At 35.0% G+C, this 14259-nt stretch overlaps 1 protein-coding gene, 1 long non-coding RNA gene and 1 other non-coding gene across 8 annotated transcripts in view; 2 read left to right on the top strand and 1 right to left on the bottom strand.

Annotated features, from left to right (window-relative positions):
* Nucleotides 1-14259, bottom strand: part of PIK3C2G (phosphatidylinositol-4-phosphate 3-kinase catalytic subunit type 2 gamma) — a 355118-nt gene that overhangs the window by 111544 nt on the left and 229315 nt on the right. For all 6 annotated transcript variants that reach the window (XR_007154196.1, XM_047868249.1, XM_047868251.1 and 3 more), the window contains 4 exons: nucleotides 13246-13338; nucleotides 11646-11775; nucleotides 6639-6775; nucleotides 4637-4806 (listed from right to left, as the gene is read on the bottom strand). Coding sequence is in view for 5 of the 6 variants with exons in the window: in XM_047868249.1 (XP_047724205.1) it covers nucleotides 4637-4806; nucleotides 6639-6775; nucleotides 11646-11775; nucleotides 13246-13338 (530 nt within the window). In the remaining variant the exon portion in view is untranslated. The remainder of the gene's footprint in view (nucleotides 1-4636; nucleotides 4807-6638; nucleotides 6776-11645; nucleotides 11776-13245; nucleotides 13339-14259) is intronic.
* LOC125171122 (uncharacterized) overlaps nucleotides 1-14259 on the top strand; it is a 38968-nt gene that overhangs the window by 21034 nt on the left and 3675 nt on the right. The gene's annotated exons all lie outside the window — the stretch shown is intronic.
* Nucleotides 9117-9223, top strand: LOC125171371 (U6 spliceosomal RNA). The gene has a single exon (XR_007154290.1). It is a non-coding gene; the product is annotated as a U6 spliceosomal RNA (small nuclear RNA).

The following is a 14259-nucleotide window of genomic DNA, read 5'->3' as shown; positions in this document are numbered from 1 at the left end:
TCAAAGCATGGGTTTTCCATATTTCTGGGAAACTGAATTCAGAGGAATGGTTTAGAGACATCTGGGCAAGGACTCCAAATGTGAGTGTTGCTGGGCTGACTCAATATAATCCAAGAACCAAGAGAGCCAATGTCTGTAGGCATTGTCTACATAGGATTATATAGATGGTTAGTGGGAGATGTTTTGGAACGGTGATGTAAGCATGAATATAAAAGGGCAATGGCCCAGCAAGAAATCAGCTTCTTTTTCAAGATCCTGCTTGTAAAAAAAACATTGCCTCATTGCTCTTCTTAAGGAAACTAAAGATCAAGGGAAAGATATACTACATCTGGTTCTGCTCTGTTGGCCTGCTAACTTCTATTATTAAATTCTGTATCCTTGGCTAAAGGGTATATCTACAACTTAGAGAGAGGGTTTTATGTGTGTATGTGATTTCTTTTGCCAACCTATAAACCACCCACAACTGGAAACTGTACTTCTTATGTGCAGTTGAGCAATGGTTTAGGCAAATGTATTATTAAGTGAAATTAGTCTCTATGTATTAGTAATCTTTTGTAAACCTAGAAAGTTATACAAATATTTTCATCTTCCATAGTGTTAAGGAGTAGACAATAGTAAAAACACATGTATCTGAGATACGTGTACTTTCTAGTCCCAGTAGGTGCAGCATTTTATGTTAAGGAGTATGATCCTGGGTTATTACTAGAGCATTATGGCCTTGCTAGACTGTGAGAGACTAGGATAGTCCTAGGGCATTATTTACATACATGGCTTTGTACATTATGGGTGGGTTATTAATATGCCTAGTATGTGTTTAGAAGGAGCTAGGTGAAGCTAGTCTCTTTAAAGATCAGGTCTATAATGTAATAAATGTAGTATAAATAAGAACATTCATGTGTCCTAGGAGAATACAGAGGTTCAATTTATAAGAAGTCTATTGTCAACCTAGCAACCAATAAGAACAGCCAATGGTCCCAAGTTAGAAGAAGTTGGCCATCTTATGAAACAACACTCAAATGAACTTCAGAAACAGCCAAAAGACACTGGGAAGGAAACTATTAGAATGTAATTCAAAAGATATAGTGAATAAAAATGAGTAGGAATAGTTCAGTTTACCTGTTAAACTCAGAGCAGAAGTATCAGTTTCAAGACAGAAATCCAAGGAGACATTGCTAATTAGCCTTACATAGCCACTGGTGGAGATAAAATCTTGCAAATAATAATCCAAATGGATCATAATGCTTCAGTTGGCCTCCTTAGCTGGTGAACAATAATCAGTCATCTCAAGGGAAGACACTGCCAGCTTCATTTCATTCATCCAATCAATGATTATTGAATGATTGAGGGCTTCCAGATGAATGGTTTATTAACTGATAAACAGTATTGAGAACCTAATATGAGTGAGGTTATGTACTGTGCTGGACACATTTTCATGTACCTCAGATGTTACCTAAAAGAGTTAAAATTGCCAAAGAGAGGACCTGAATAGACATTTTTCAGAAGATGTAAAGACAGCCAACAGATGAGATATATGTAAAGATGCTGAACATCATGAATCACCAGGGAAATTCAAATCAAAACCACAGTGAGATACCACCTTACAGCTGTTAGAATGGCTAGTATCAAAAACACAATAAATAACAAATGTTGGTAAGGATGTGGAGAAAACAAAACTCTTGGGGACTGTTGGTCAGAATATAAATTGGTGCAGCCACTATGGAAAGCAAAAAATTAAAAACAAAACACCATGCAATCTAGTAATTCCACAGCTGGGTACTTACATTAAGAAGATGAAAATATTAGTTTGAAAATATATATGTTTCTCTATGTTTATGTCCATTAATAGATGAATGGATAAAGATGTGGCATATACACACAATAGAATATTACTCAGCCATAAAAAAGAATGAAATCTTGTCATTCGTGACAACATGAATGGATCCAGAGGGTATTATGCTTAGTGAAATAAATCAGACAGAGAAAAACAAATACCATATGATTTCACTTATATGTGGAATCTGAAAAACAAACAAAACAAATAAATGAATAAAAAATCCAGAAACACATTCATAAATACCCAGAACTGGTAGTTGCCAGAAGGGAGGAAAGTAGGGAGTAGGAAAAAATAGATGAAAGGGATTAATAGGTACAAACTTCCAGTTATAAAATAAATAAGGCACAGGGATGAAATGTACGGCATAGGGAATATAGTTAATAATGTAATAACTGTGTGGTGACAGATGGTGACTACACTTGTGGTGAGCATTTTGTAATATATAGAATTGCTGAATCATATGTTGTACACCTGAAACTAATATAATATCATATGTCAAAAAAATTGCCAAATCAGAAGCAGCAGTAGCTCTTGTAATATTAATAAACAAACAAATTGAGCTCCACCTTTTTTATAGACCCTGGTACATATCTCCATTATAGGACTTACTGTATGTTTTAGTAACTTGTTCTTATTTTTTATGACTTATTCAATTTTTTCTGTGAAACAAATATTTTTATTCCTTTCTTAACCACCCACATGGTCAACACTATTGCTGGTTAAATAAATGAGTATGTCCCAAAAATAAATAAACGTTGAAAAAAAAAAAAATTTAAAAAAAAAAAAAAATAAATGAGTAAGCGTTAGCCCAAATATCCAGTGGACAATACAGCAAAATAAATAAATAAAGATGTCAGAATTGAAATCTAATCTTTAAATTTCTAGGAAAGAATGGATTGTAGGGAAAAAGTATTATACGGGTAAATTATGTTCATGCTTATGTACATTAATTAGCTTTTGTCTTTCATAAACTAGGTATCTTGCTTCTATGCTGTTCTGTCTGTACATCTCTCTATTTCTGCCCTTATCACATTTTATAATGATTATTTATGTTTTTGTCTTCTAGTATTCTAAGAAAGAGCAAACCCCATTGAGGTGGTAAATGTGTACTATCCACCTTTGTATCCTCAAGATTTATCACAGTGCTTGGCACACAGATTATCCTCAGTAGATTTTTAAGGAATGAATGCAGATGTGGTGAATTTTCTTGAGGTAGTCATAATAGAAGGCAATGCATTGAAAATAACAACATGTGAAATGATTCCATTTGTATGCTTCTACAAAATAGGAGATACCATATTATGTAGTTTATATTGGCATTTTAATACCAGATAACTGCCATCTAGTGAGAGTTCATCATGTTATATTATAGAAGACATTATTATTCCTTCGACTGAGTAGATACTTTTAGCTAAAAGTGAGTGATTACTCTTCAGAATGATTTGGTCCCATTTCTACTTTAAGGTATTGTATCTTTTTAAAGCAAGGGACTTTAGTCTTAAACTTTGGGTTTCCTTGTCCCAGTTCAAATAAAATAAAACAAAAACTTATTCATCCACCAGTCTTTTTGGTTTCAGTAAATGATATAATTATTTGTTAAGATTAAAGATCCAGGCATTATCCAGGCAAAATAGAATGTTTTCTTTTCTATTTCTACTTGCTAATCCCCTCCCCCAGCCATTAGTCACTGCCAGTGTCCAATCAATTAGCAGGTCTTATGGCTCTGACCCCAAATTATATTCTGAATCTCAGTTTTTACCACTTCTTTTCCATTAAGGCCTTGCCCTAATCATTGTAGTAGACTCCTAACTGTTCTTACTACTTCACAGGAGAGAAGAACACATTTTGAAATCCACTGAAATCCATCAATGGCTTGCCCTGAACCCAAAATAAAAACCAACCTTCATACCATGTCCTCAGTGCCCTACTTGGTCTGGCCTCCTCAAGCTCTTCACCTTTACATCTTACTGCCTGCCCCCTTCCAGGTCCCAGGCCTTCCAGGTCCCAGGCCTTCTTATCACTGGATCATACTAGGCTTATTTTCATGCTCATGACTGTTACTTCTGTTGTTCTCTTTTCTTAGAAATATATTCTCATGGATTTCCACAAGGTAGATAATTAATTACACAGTGGTCTCTCATCTCTTTCTAGAGGCCTCTTTAAAATGGCATCCCTGCTCCAGTCACTCTCTATATAATTTCTTTGCTTCAGTTTCTTATTAATAAATTAAATTCTTCATTTACTCATATTATTTCTTTACATGCTAACTTGTTTAATGCGTATCATTCCTCCTAGAAAGATTATAAGGTTTGTGTCTTCCTTGTTTGCTGTTACATCCTCAGAGCCTTGATCAGTTGTTGCTCACTGGGTATTTTTGAAATGACTTAAGATTATTTCAGTGTAGGAAATGTGCTAGTTTTGTGATATGTAGACCAGGGATGGTGATTGCTATGGGCAATATATTGGATGTATTGAGACCACGAATTCATGCCTCATTGTCCATTCAAGGTTTATAAGAAAACAAGAATATTATATTTCAGACAATTCAGACTGGAGCAGGATTAGTTTCTCATGGGAGAAGTCCACTAACAATTTGAGGAAACCTAATTTGTTCCATTAAAAATATATTGAAGAAAATATTTCCTTCAATCATATTAGATATATAAACATGTTTATGTTATCTGGGGGGGATTTGAGAGCCGGGGGAGCAAGCCATCTGCCGGGTTTCTATGCCATTACATGTCCTGTATCACTCCGGGACATTGCTTAATTACTGTAATAGACATTATTTGCACAACTGACCTTTTTATCCCTCCAAATGTTTGTGCATGACCTAGGAATTTTCCAAAGTCAATATGAAACATGTGGCCTGACTTTGTCAGCATGATATTGTCGTTATGTCGGTCACAGACTCCCAGGATGAACGTTACCACACACCAGCCGGCACAGGAATAGAAAAAGTTCCTCAAGGCCTAATTGGTTGAAAAGAAATAACACAAAGATAACACACAGATAAAATAAGCAAATGCATTAGCGTCAGAGATAATGGTAAAAAGTAGTATAAAAAGCAAAATTACATAATCGAGACCCACTTCTACGTCTCAGTTGAGAGAAGATTATGATTAAATGACTGGTTCTTGATATGCTATAGAAGAACATGAAGCAATTTCTTCTGTGGCTAATAAATGTTTTCATTTAAATTGGGCAAAATATCTCTTTCATTCAGTTGGATCTAATTTTCATAGCTTATTGAAGAGGATTCCTGGTGTATTTTTTTGATGTCCCAAATATACAATATTGAATGATTTTTTTTCAAGGTAAAAGAAGAAGGAAAAATATGGCTCAATATTTACTATCCCCAGAGAAACTTAAAATGTCAATTTTGAATAGTTGAATTTGTAACACAGAAAAAACTGTATTGAGATATAGGTAATATCTTATGTTTATCCTTACAAATATGTCATCCAGCTAATGTCCAAAAGTGTCTTGGTACAGTATACACCAGTGAATGTCTGTGTGGGTGGAAGCAGGTTATCACTAAGTCAATTGTGGCTTCTGTTTATTTAATAAACAGAGGTTTCTTGCCAAAATTACTCTTTGTTTTCAAATGGTCTCCTGAGTACACATTATTTTCATCAGTGATGCAACCATGATTGTAACCATGGTGGAGCTGTGAGTGATTGGTTGGGCCATGGTAATGGGTCTCCTGGAACGGGGTGGCTGACATGCTGGAGTGGAAATCTATGTCACTGGATTACCTGTCTTAGTTCCAGATATCCCAAGTGCCTGAACAAGTCACTTAATTTGTCTCATTATATATGTTTCACTTACAAAGTGAAGATAATAAAAGATGCCCTTATGTGTAGCTGTGAAGAGCAAATATATGCGTAAACACCTCAAACGATATAACCCCAGGGATTTGTGCAAAACTCAAGTTCTAATTTTGTGAATGATTACAAAATAGATTTCAAGGTAATGCTATCTCATCTTTGTTATTTGACCTCCAAAACCCCATATTTTGCTCCACTTCAATCTCATAGAAATCTGAAATCGATGAACTCTTGGGTCTCTCTATCATGGCCTGTGTTAACTAGGGTGACCAATCATTCCAGTTTGTTCAGGACTGAGGAGTTGCCTAGAATGAAGAAATTTCAGTGCTCAGGACAGTTTTGAGAAAACTCAGTGCTAGCCCTTATTGTACCTTTGTGTGAACTAGCATAAAGATGTTCCTCCCTCCAGGTAGACCCAGCTGGACTAGTTCATGCTTTGGCAAGTGGAAAAAAGCCTGGATTTAAGCAGCTCCTTCCTTAGCTGGGAGCCCTGATAGATGGCAGAACCTGCACAACTATACACCACAGGCCAGATGCCAGTGTGAAGGGAAGTGGGAAAAAATGTTTTCAGTCAAATATAACAGTACATTTTGTAAAGTTCTGAGATATTTATGCATTTTACAAGCATTGGAAGAATAAGGCATGAAAAAGTAGGCAGAAGAAATGCATTGCAAAGGAAGGAGAGGGATTTATAGAAACTGGAGATTGTATACAGATAGGCAGAGATAACTTGAAAGAAGTAGTTTCAAGGAGCAACATCTCAAGAGAGATGGCTGTAAGAAACAAAACCAAATACAGAAATTTTATCTAGTTAATATACCATTTAAACTGGATCATTATTACTAAGATGACGACTGAATGGATTAGAACTCAAGGTGTCCTTAATTTACTTTTTCATGAAACACAATAGTTAATTATCCAGAGCATATTCTTCTTTAAGTACATTATTTAAAATTAGCTACAGCAGGACAAACCTTTTCATAATCTGCCTTTAAATGGTTGTGCTGACTGAACCATTTTTTGATTGTGTTTTCTTTCAATGGTCCTATCAGTCCAGAATGGCGATGGATCTTTGCTAGGGTGATGGCATCGGGCACCATCTGCACCAATCCTGGTTGATAAAAAAGAGATGATATAAATAATTTCTTCTTCACAAGATGAGGAATACTTAGGAAACACATCTTGACCTATGTGGCAACAATCCTTCTCAGCACTACTTCAGTTATCCTTTTCTTTGTAAACCTTCTTTTCTGAAGAAGACTTATCTGGATGAAGAAGACTTCCTTCTAATTTTTCTGAAGTCCTGGGGAGCACTTATTGTGTTTGGAACTATCAGAAGAAGCTTCACTATTTTTTTCTTGAACTACAGTAGAGAGCCAATCTAGACGGTCTCACAGAACTCTCAGTCAATAAGGTAGTCAGTTAATTACTGTATGACTGGTGCATTCATTTACAGTTGAAGAGAGGACATTCAAACTTGTATAACAAGCGTATTTATGATAGAAGAGAACCAAATACAATATCCATAACAAATATTTCAAATATATTATAAAAATCAAGGTTCAGGTTAATGAAAGCTTCATAGTTAAATGTCCCATTTCTAGGAGTGAACAGAATAATTGCAGTAAACATGTGGAGAGCCATCTGCTCCTTTCTTCTCAGCCAACATTAAAGACAAACTATGCTAATAATTTTTTAAAGGGGAGCATATATTGATTGAACTTCATTAGGACCTTTGCCCTACTGGCCATGTATCCATTAAGCCTTTTTTCATTGTGTTCCTAAGGTTATTAAAATGTAAATATTTTCAAATCTTCTGATTTTTATTGTGTACAGAATAGCAATTTAGACCCAGTATTTAATAAAACTGTCCAGACTAATGTCCACAAAACAACCTGTAAAATACTGTTCTGTAAATAAAATCACTGAAAGAAATTAAAGTCTAGTATTTTTGATTTCCACAATCTTGAAAATTGCAAGAGTTGAAAATTCAAATGTCCAAAGAGACCAAGGACACAAATGAAGCTATTTGAAAAGAGAGATGTTTGAATTTATGAAACTATTTCATAACCTATCTTCAAACATTCAGATTAAACAACAATTAATCAAATCACAGTGTTGGTAAATGAAACACTTCTCTGTGCTGGAGTTGGCCAGCAGTAGCTGGTTGCAGCCTTAATCTCTCTTAATATTTAATAGTCCAGTTGTGACTCTTAGACATCTACATTGCTGGATCAGAAAGAAACTTAAACATGGGGAGTGGGAATGGAATATTGAATGCTGCAGAAATAACCTATAAAGCATATCTGAAAGAAGGAAGGAAGGAAGGAAGGAAGGGGAGAAAGAGAGATAGGGAGAGGAAGGAAAGAATGGAGGGAGGAAAGGAGGGGGGAAGGAGGGAGGAAGGAAGGACATAACTGAATACTCCAGAAGTAAATCTTGGGCTTATCCTTAATATCATAGTACTTCTCCTTTCTCCCCAGTAGTATTTGGATCTCATGCAGGTTTTCTCATGTGTATTAAGTGAGATAGAAAATGTAAGCCTTTACATTTTGTATTAATGTAATAATTTTAGAAAGAGGTGATTCCTCTTTCTAATACTGAACATTTCCTTCCTCAAATTTCCAGTTCCTCCACTTAATACACCTAAAGGGAAATCACCTTCTATCTGGTTCCTTAGTGCTTCATTGCCTCACATTTGACCATGTCCAAAATAAAGACTTAGATTATTACACCATTTAGATACTGTGCTGTAGCAATGTCAGTTACTTTCCAGACCACATTTGTCTTTAGGGAATTAATCTTTGCTAAATCCCAAGCCATTTATCATAAGACTTACATTGCTGACTACCCTGAAAACCTTGCACCTAATTTTTAACAATCATGGTGGCCAAATTTTGTCTATTAATTAAAACCATAAATTACATTTTATACATTTTAAGATAGTATGTATCATACACCTTTTAAATACTATCAAATCTGTGCACATTGAGTAATATGTATAGTTCTTATAGTCCTTGAATGCAGAGATTCTCCAATTTTAGTGTGTGTGTGTGTATATATATATATATATCACTTGGGGGTCTTGTTAAAAGGTAGGCTCTAATTCTTTAGGGTAGGAGTGAGGTCTGAGATTCTGCATTTCTGACAAGTTCCCAAGTGATGCTAATGCTGCTGATTCCCCGGGTCTCATTTTAAATAGTACGTTTCTTGGGGACAGAACTTTTCAAGGTGGTGTCATATAAGGCAGTGGCTCTCAAACTGGGGTGCATAAGAAATAATAGAGCAGCTTTTTACAGTCACAAAGACTTGAGAACCCCCTCCTCTCTTCAATGCCTACGTAGAGAATGTGATTTAGTACCTGGTTGGGTCTAGTTATCTCTACTCCTCCATTTCCCCTAAGTAACTTCTACACTCATCAAATTTGGAGAGCCAACAATAAAATAAATGCTGTGCTCCCTTCAGCAGCACATGTAGTAAAATTGGAACAATACAGAGAAGATCAGCACGGCCCCTGCGCAAGGATGATACGCAAATTCATGAAGCTTCCATATTTTTCTGCCATTTGCACCAACGTGGATGGAACTAGAGGGTATTATGCTGCGAAATAGGTCAGTCAGAGAAAGACAGACACCATATGTGTTCATTCATATGTGGATCTTGAGAAACTTAACAGAAGACCATGGGGGAAGGGAAGGGGGAAAAAGTTACAAACAGAGAGGCAGGGAGGCAAACCATAAGAGACTCTTAAAAAGTCTGAGAATAAACTGAGGGTTGATGGGGGGGGGTGGGAGGGAGGGGAAAGTGGGTGATGGGCATTGAGGAGGGCACTTGTTGGGATGAGTACGGGGTGTTGTATGGAAGCCCAGTTTGACAATATATTTTTTAAAAAGATAAATAACTAAATAAAATAAATCCTAAAGAATTATTTGTCTCGATAGGCTCTCTTAAATCTCCTGGACATCATGTACAAAATAGTCATGTGAATTATAATCAACAATCATGTTGATAAAGTCATGCAAACTTCTGGCCTGGAATATACTCTCCTTAAGGGCAGCAACTCTGTTTAGCTCATTTTAGTATACTTTACCTTAGTCTGTGATATTTTTTCAAAATAATAGATATTCAATAAGCCTTGGAAGCATAATAAAAATGGAACCTGAGCTCCTAAAAATGACATTTGCCTTAAAGATCTCTATTTTTCTTGAAGAAGTATTATGCCAGTATAACGCCCTCTCAAATCTTACAACTATGGAAGATTGTTGATAGATAGGAGAGAATAATAGCTTGTTTGTTTTACAACATCTGCAACTGTGGACAAGTCTACATTCATATTTACTGAGCCATTTTATTAACTTTAAAAGATTTAGCCTCTGTTATATTCTATAGTTATAAACAAAGAAATGAGTAGATGGAATTGAAGAATTCCACAGAGGGGGCATCTGGGTGGCTCAGTCAGTTAAGTGCCCAACTCTTGGTTTCAGCCCAGGTCATGATCTCACAGATCTCACAGTTTGAGTCTCAGTGTCAGGCTTCCTGCTGACTCTGCAGAGCCTGCTTGAGATTCTCTCTCCCTCCCTCTCTCTCTGCCCCTCCCTTGCTTGCACATGTGCATGCTCTCTCTCTCTAAATAAATACACTTAAAAAATCTTAAAAAAAAAAAAGAATTCCACTGAAGTCAGTGATGTATTCAATTTCTGAAGAAAAGATGATCCTTATGACATCAAAAAGTTCAGCTTGGTTCATCTAGCTTTATTCTTACTCTTTCAATACATTAGAATTTGAAAAAGTTCAGTTACCCATGTAAAAAAAGGGAGAGTAAAACTCAAGGAATAACAATCTCAGAGCAGCGATGATAAAGACTCTTAGGAAATAGAGCTTTAGAAAGGGTAAAGGGGTAGACACTTGTCCTGAAAGCAAAAGCCCTATTATCAGAATCAAAATAATTGGGTAGTGTAACTTGTAACAGAGTTATCCTGAAGGATCAGGTTGCAAGTTAAACTAAAGTGGAGGTGCTTCCGAACTTAGTTTCTAAAGTCTCAAGTCATGGTTGTCTGGGGTACTGAGCCTAGTGGTGGAACCTCAGGAACTGGGGGGATCAGACAGTGATAGTTTTCTGTTAGGTTTAAATTGTAGCTCTTAATAAAACAAAACAATAAAATACAAAAACCCACAACAGACCAAAAGAAACAAACTACATGGTTCTAGGTTCTGTCTCTGGTTCTATGATTTTTTTAAATCCTTTTGTTTATGTAAATGTATCTGCTATAATTTCTACCAATTAATTTAATGAAATTCTAAGTGGTGATGACCACATTTTAAAAAGATTATAAGGTATCTTAGGAATTATTTCTTCAATTTAGCACTATTGTAATTAAGTACAACTTTTACCTGTGATGTTTTGCTAATAATTTGGGGGGACCATTGGCATTATTTTCATTGAAAATGTGTATAAATGTAATTATATTTCTATATTTTATATTACATTTCTATAATAATATATTGGGATGTTCAAAGTTTGCATATTTGGTCATCTTTGACTATTGATATTATGATTTACTCAAACATCTTTTAGAAATTAAATGCAGATTTATAAGGTATTTAGAATGTTCAGAACTCCTTTAAGCATTTGTGACTTTGTGAATTTTGTGTTAATAGGCAGCAATTGAATTTTTTTGAACAAGTAGGTTTTTCTATTATTATCTTAAAGAGAAAAAAAAACACACAAAAGATACAGGAAAAGATACCACAGTTAACATCTGGAATGTGAAAATCTTAATTACTATCATCAAAGACATTACATTCCATGTAAACTATTTTGAAAATAATTCTTGTTAAGAAAGAAGAATGACTTTGTATATAGTTCTTTTGATTTTAAAATTTATAGTGTAAAATGAAGGCTGTGAAAGTTTGGTGTCATGCTACCAGTGAATGTTTGAGATAAATAATGTAAGTCAAATCACTTTCTAATCTATACTGACCTTGACATTTTCCTGTGGATAGACATCTATAAATGATCATTTGCATATCCAAGCCCTCCTGCAGCCAAATATTGTCCATCACTTGAATAATCTGCAGAACAAGCATATCCTGACGGAGATCATCGCCAGCCTGTTAAAAACAAAATTATAGACTGGATTTCTCCTTGAATTCCATTAAAGGCCTTCAAATATGGTATATGTCATTTCTTTCCTCAAATAAATTTCTAGCCAGACTTAGGATGGTTTCAATTGTTTTATTAGTACTAAGAACATCTTGTGTTTCTTAGAGAAGATCAAAGAAAATAAGAACTTTCCTTTAAATGATTACAGAAGCTTCAGCCATCAAGTTAGAAGTTGCTTGGAATGCTGTTCCTGATAATAATCTTTCAATTTATCATCCACGTGCAATGTCTTAGACTTAAAGTCTAGAGAAAAGAGACTCAATGAATGTTTATTGAAATTTCAAACCAAATTTCAAACTCAACCAAGAGAGATTTCTTTCGAACTGAAACGCTATTTCGTATGCCATAAATGTATATACTGATATACACTTAGAATACCAAGAGCTTCTTGACTAGGAGTATAAATAGCACACACAGGATTCATTAGACTTTAAATCATTGACTTCTCATATTATGAAGGTGGTTAAAAAGTTTGCAGAGTAAACAGCCTTTGATAATAAGAAGAAATGATTAAGAGATGATTTTCTAGCATAAGTGAAGGAAATGGAATATGTCCAAAGGGGAAGGAGGATAGTTTTATGCTTTTAAACTAACAGGTTTGGTTTTGAAAATGCTTTGTAAATAATATGCAGAAAAATATTCCAAGATGAAATTTTGTTATTTTTTTTCTTCACCAAAAATGCAGTGTCATGTGACCATTAATGAATGCTTGAGGTGACACAGGTCAAAGCCAAAGTAGGGTGTGCTAAAAATTACCCTCAAAAATAGTCAAAATCCACCAAATAATTCACTCTGAGAGCTGGTTGTCTGGTTTGGCTGAATAATTGACTAAATTAAGTGAATGAATGTAAATTCTTACTGTTCCACTACAGTTTCTTCTTCAGTCCCTCTTTCCTACCTGTCTTTAACTCTGTTACTACCTTTTACTCTTTTCTCATGGGATTCATGATAAAGACTGATTTGGCCCATATTTATTTAAAAAGAAGAAAATAACTCAAATTATTAAAATAAGCAAGTTCTTGCAGATAAGAATTTTATGTTAAATTAACATATCATTTGAGTTTCAGCTAATATTGATTCTAATTTAGTCTATAAACCAAAAGAAAACTCTTCCACTAAGGGCTAACCAAACATTCCACATTCTGTGCTACTCAAAAGTGATTGTATAATTTTATTCATTGAAACATCTCCTCTTAAGTTTTGCACTGAAGGTTCACTAGCTTGAGCCAATAACGATTTATTTATTATCAATCATAGTTTGACATGTACTATAATTCTGTAAAAATGCAGAATAAAAATAACTGGAATCCTCTGTGTTGTTGCCAGTGGAAAATAGCTATAATCATTTCTTTTTGTGAGAAATAAATCAATAATTCTACCTGTGAAATCAATTTGATGTTTCAGGAGGGCTACTGTACCTTAAAAATGACGCTGATGTTTTTGCCCATTGGGTTAGCATTGATGAAAGTAATCTTCAGTGGCAAAGCATTAGATGTGAAATATGAACATGCCTATGGAAAGAGAAGGAAAAAAATGCTTAGAAAAATAAAGGAACAAGAACACTTTCCATGAAATCACAGGCCTCTTGGATAATTTGTTATAGAAGCAAATATAACACATATGAATAATTTTTACACTTTACAACAAAGAAACATATTTATTAACAATAACAACAAAACAACTTTAGTCTACTAACCAAAGCCTTTACTTAGAAATTGAAAATTCAGCTTCTTGGCAGGCTGTAAGTCTTCAACTACATTTTTTTCTCACTGAACAGTGGTGATATGTTGGGAGGTTAAATAAAGTAAGTAGTATGTAGATATTGTGTTTATGCTAGTTGGTTAATATCTAAAAGATAAAATTGTTATTAAAAAATCTAGGGGCGCCTGGGTGGCGCAGTCGGTTAAGCGTCTGACTTCAGCCAGGTCACGATCTTGCGGTCCGTGAGTTCGAGCCCCGTGTCGGGCTCTGGGCTGATGGCTCAGAGCCTGGAGCCTGTTTCCAATTCTGTGTCTCCCTCTCTCTCTGCCCCTCCCCCGTTCATGCTCTGTCTCTCTCTGTCCCAAAAATAAATAAACGTTGAAAAAAAGATTAAAAAAAATCTATTTCCATTTAATTATTTCTTCCCTGCAGCATACTTTAAGGAAATATGGATATAGAGTTAAGAAAATCCTGGTGCAGTAACTCTGAAAAACAGTATGGAGTTTCCTCAAAAAATTAAAAATCAAATTACCCTATGACCCTAGCACTACTAGGAATTTATCCAAAGGATACAGGAGTGCTGATTCATAGAGGCACATGTACCCCAATGTTTATAGCAGTGCTATCTACAATAGCCAAATTATAAAAATAGCTCCAATGTCCATCAACTGATGAATGGATAAAGAAGATGTGGTATATATTATATATTTATATTTATATACACAATGGAA

The sequence above is a fragment of the Prionailurus viverrinus genome, chromosome B4 (assembly GCF_022837055.1).
Source record: "Prionailurus viverrinus isolate Anna chromosome B4, UM_Priviv_1.0, whole genome shotgun sequence".
Classification (NCBI taxonomy): domain Eukaryota; kingdom Metazoa; phylum Chordata; class Mammalia; order Carnivora; family Felidae; genus Prionailurus; species Prionailurus viverrinus.
Note: the sequence above shows the minus strand (reverse complement) of the source record. Positions and strands in the feature narration are given on the sequence as shown.